Consider the following 4680-nt stretch of genomic DNA (forward strand, 5'->3'; position numbering starts at 1 on the left):
GAAAAGGGTATTTGAGTCTTCGCGTTATAATGGCCGGAGATATGTGAGTCAACACCAACTGGATGCTGCGTGTACTAGGACACCGCGGCAAGACGGGAGAAGCAGCTGCTTAGCTGTAGCGGAGAAAGAGAAACAACATATAATAACTACAGTCCTTTATATGCAGCAGGATTTCTGATCTTTACTTGAAAGATATTGTTCTATTTCATTGATTTGTTTTTTTACTTTCCACATGATTCATGACTACATAAAGGATCAAATTGATCAACCGCGGCTGATCATCCGGGATTCAATGAGATCGCGTCCCCCTGTCGAACTGTCGTTATACCCCAGTCGATCTCTACTTTTGGCCACCCAGCGATCCACCCTTGTTATGGAAAATATCCCGATACCTCACATGCCTGACGACAGGCAATGGTGTGGCTTTCTTGCTGAATAACTTGGGTATCTTCATGAAAAACATCAAGCCTCAGAGACTAGCTGCTCGGTCTGATCCGCGTTTGTTATTTATGTGGGCAGAAAAGAGGATGGACCCTGTCGTACATCACTTATACACGATTATAAAGGCGTACCCAGTGCTGAAAGCTCCCACACAAGGTGGGGTTGGGGAAGGGAATTTCTAGACAGCCTTACCCTTGCATAATATTCTGCAAGGAGGCTGGTTCGAACCCAGAACCCATTTCCTTCATTACTTATACACGATTATTCATCAATTATTAAATTGTTCACCTACTGCAGTAATTCATCTTCGTTACAGTAAGTTACATGTTCAAAAGTTTTTAGATGAAAAATGTGAACTTTCTAAAAAGGAAAGTAAGATAAGAATTTAATCATAGTCGTCCATTGATCTTAATTAGAAGTTTTGAAAAGAATAAGGAGGAAATGTGTACTGATGATGTTCCCACTATGAGTTTAGAAAGAATTAAATCCAAAGCAGAAACAACGTAGTCATGATATGTTATTAGCTCCTGCTCTAGTACTAACTTCTGTTGGCTTGTTAGGTGTAACTTTCCCTCTTCATCTTTCATAATCTAAAAAGCCACCACATGGCTGCCATAAATTCTCTTGCTTGATGAAAAGATGTGCAAAGTATCTACAAATCTCTCAAAAGTAAAAAAGAAAGCATAGGACGGACGAAGAAGAAATCAGAGGACAGACATGTGCCATTTGATTCAGTGAGTTATTTCATCAAACAAAATCAGTTCAATGCAGGTGCCTCTTCAATCCCTTATTATATTGTAATGTACCATTGTGCAGGAAAACAAGCAGTAATACAATCTCTGTTTGGCTTAAAAGTTGATAAGAACTACTTTCAGTTCGATGCCAGAACACACAACCGCATTCATTCAGTTATACTGAAAGTATCATACAAACCTGCAGCTCCCCTCCTTGCGACCTTCACAGACAGACAGGCTTCGATCGCCGAAATGCTGGCTTGGCAGGTGACTTGGTAAACCAAAATCTTATAGTAGCGGTGATGTCCTTGCAGGAGCGGGACTAGAACATCGTCACTATCATCTCCACAACCGGATTTTCATCACCAGCATCTCAAGGGTTTCTCTGAAAATATACTGCCACAGCATGTATCAGCCAAAGAATGGCATTCACATGAGCCTGAACATTTAGGTATCTCATTTCTAATACAAAATCTTTAATGAACAAAGGTATCGGCAAAACAGTACAACTGCGAAATATTAGCTTTCAGAAATTACATACTCCCTCCGTCGCGAATTACTTGTCGCAGAAATGGATATATGTTAAGTGCAATCAAGACACTAGTATTCGACTATTCGTCTAAAAAAACTCTATTGTCACATGAACAAACCCTGCAAAGCATCTGTCATGCTCCAGACATGCCAAAAGCAGAGCATTTTTCCATAACATTACATGCCAAAAGCAGAGCGTTTTTCCATGACATTACAGGTAACTCTTGTTGATTCAACTGCAGTAAAAGATTATATTACAAGGAAGAAAGTGAAGTTCTGAATGATGGATTCCATGTTTTCCTACATTACACTGAAAACAGAATTTCTAAAACAAAATAATCATAAATCTAATGATATTGACAACATACGACAACCAGAAAGTTTACAAAGCTAGTGTTGTCCAGAATAACACAACAACAACGTTCTATTAACCAACACTACAAAATGGAGATTTGGTGAGCCAGAATTTCAGGAAAAGAACCAGAAATTTTGAAACAGCTCAAGTGTTCTCCAAAATAACACAAAACGTCCTCTTAAGAAACATTACAAAATGGAGCATTGGCAAACTAATCAAATTTCACAAGATGTTTTCTGTAGTTTGCTAGGTTATTTATGGTCATTGCTAGTTATGGAGCCATTCCTGACAGAAAACAATCATATGCAATATCTTGGAACAGTGACAAACAATATTCTATTAACAATTCGAATTTCAGAAAAAGTTTGCTAGTTTTTTTTTATACCTTCTTTACAATCATGCTTTACATCAAGGGACTACAACTAGGGAAACAATGAAAAAAAACAGGAAAAGGGTTACGCATTTTGGTGTAATTCGAGAAAAAATTAATCTATGGAGATTGAGTCCTATATATATATATATATATATATATATATATATATATATATATATATATATTATGTCTCAACTTTGGTAGTTTAGTCTCTCCTCCCTAAAGAAGCTAGTTTGATAAAACTGTCCTCTGGGCAGTATGTACTATGTACCCTGTTATGATCCCCCTGTTACGATCTAAGGGACCATATCACCTCTGTTAGGACCAAACAGTAGTTTTCCTGATCATGTATAATTAACTACAGACATGGCTAAGAATAGTATCAGTTCTAAATAGGTCCTTGCTTAATATGTGAGATTTTCAGTTTCACCTCTGTTCATATCAGATACATGCAATTCCATTACTTGTCATTCAGTACAAATATAGGTATGTATATGTTTCTGTTATCAATGATTATAACTTGTGGGTAAACTTATAACTTCTAGGTAAAATTGTAACAGTACTCCCCTCTCTTCCAAAATATAAGGCATATTAATTTTTCAGAAGTCAACCTTTTCTATGTTGGACCATGTTTATAGGAAAAAAATTAATACAATTTAATTTTGGAACAGATTCTGAAAAAAATAATAGACCTTACTTATATTTTGGAACAGAGGGAGTATATCATACTACTACTCTGGTCTGCAGCATGACAATACAGCATAGAACATCGTGCCAAAAAGCACTTCCAAAAAAGTAAAATAGCAGTACATTCATACCTGGATTCGCAGCCATAGTAGTTAGTAGAAGTGCATGATCTTTTCCAAGCATTTGGGTCAAAACTGACTGGGCTTCAGGGGCACATTGAGTGCAATCCTACATTGCTGTTGATCAAAAATGTGTTCGGAGAGAAATAAATATGACCATCATTTTGAGTTCTCATCATGGCGAAACTTAAAACAGAAAATATAGGACTACCAGAAAGGTTTATTAACTACCGGAAAAAAAGTTCTCATCATGGCAAATGAAAGACAAAACTCATGGTGGTAGATATACTATCTAAAGAAACCTGATCCTTGAGCTAACCATAAAGTGTATTACGAAAAGTTTGTTAACTACCGGAAAAAAAAAAAGAAATGTCTTACCTGACTTCCATGCTACCAAAAATAGGCAAAGCATGCATGGTATATTCATACTGTCCTGGCCTTCCAAATGCAACGGTACGCAATCACATGGAACATATGACCTGACTACAAACCGACATGCAGATTGGTGTGAAGAAAAACGCTTTCCTTCACTATTTGCAAGAGTTCAGAACAGACACAATTAAGCAAACAGTTATAATGATCAATCCAACCAACAGCAATCTCGTCTGCCACAGGTTGATCTCCAATTTCGACTATCACAGGCCGATCTGATAATAAGCATGAAGGAAGTATTATGCCAAACTTCTGCTGCAGGTTCAAATCAGGTATCGTTCAGAAGGCCAAATACCGCCAAAAACATGCAGAAAATAGGACATTGCCATAAAAGGCTAAGCACCATTTAAATTAAAATGAGCACCGAACCATTCACAAGAACTTGGACATTGTTTCCAACATCAAGAGCACTCGCTCAACAAACACTGACAGAAATCTGCCCTTTTTTAAGCCACTAATAATTCTATGATCTCAATCTCCCTCCCCTGATCACTCGAATCGCCCATCTAAAGGCCCTAACCCGTGCCGTGGCAATAAGTTTCAATTATTCGGGAGGGGAAGACTGATACTACAGAGCCCAATAGGCCCCTCAACACTCTAAGACTAACAAGCCCCTAACCCTAGCCTCCCCTGTGCCAATTACTTGTTCTCCTTGCCTGCGGCGTCAGCGGGCGGCGCGGACGCGAGGGGCGGCTCGTCGGCGCTGGACGGCTGCATGAGGAGCGCGGTGTAGTAGGGCACCTGCACGAATGGGGCGTGGCCGGCGACGGGGACGGCGGCGGGGGGCGCCTCCTGCGGGGTGACGCCGGTGCCGGTGGCGGCGATGATGGAGGGCTCGGCCTGGCGGAGCAGCCACTCGATGGTCTCGCCGTCGGTGCGGTGGCCGAGCTCGCGGGTGAGCTGGAAGACGCGCGCGGCGACCATGGCCGGGATGCGGACCCGGCGGCCGCGGCCGGCGACCTTGGCGTGGCGGTCCGAGGGCCGGCGCGGGCACGCCCGGCGCGCGGC

General features: G+C 40.9%; 1 protein-coding gene across 1 annotated transcript; it reads right to left on the bottom strand.

Moving 5' to 3' along the window:
- Window positions 1-4000: 4000 nt before the first annotated feature.
- LOC119357474 (transcription factor PCF1-like) lies at window positions 4001-4680 on the bottom strand (the record flags this gene model as incomplete). Its single annotated transcript, XM_037624409.1, has 1 exon — window positions 4001-4680. A coding segment is annotated over one exon (369 nt), but the record flags the coding sequence as incomplete, so codon positions are not given.

This window comes from Triticum dicoccoides, chromosome 2A, assembly GCF_002162155.2.
Source record: "Triticum dicoccoides isolate Atlit2015 ecotype Zavitan chromosome 2A, WEW_v2.0, whole genome shotgun sequence".
Classification (NCBI taxonomy): Eukaryota; Viridiplantae; Streptophyta; class Magnoliopsida; order Poales; family Poaceae; genus Triticum; species Triticum dicoccoides.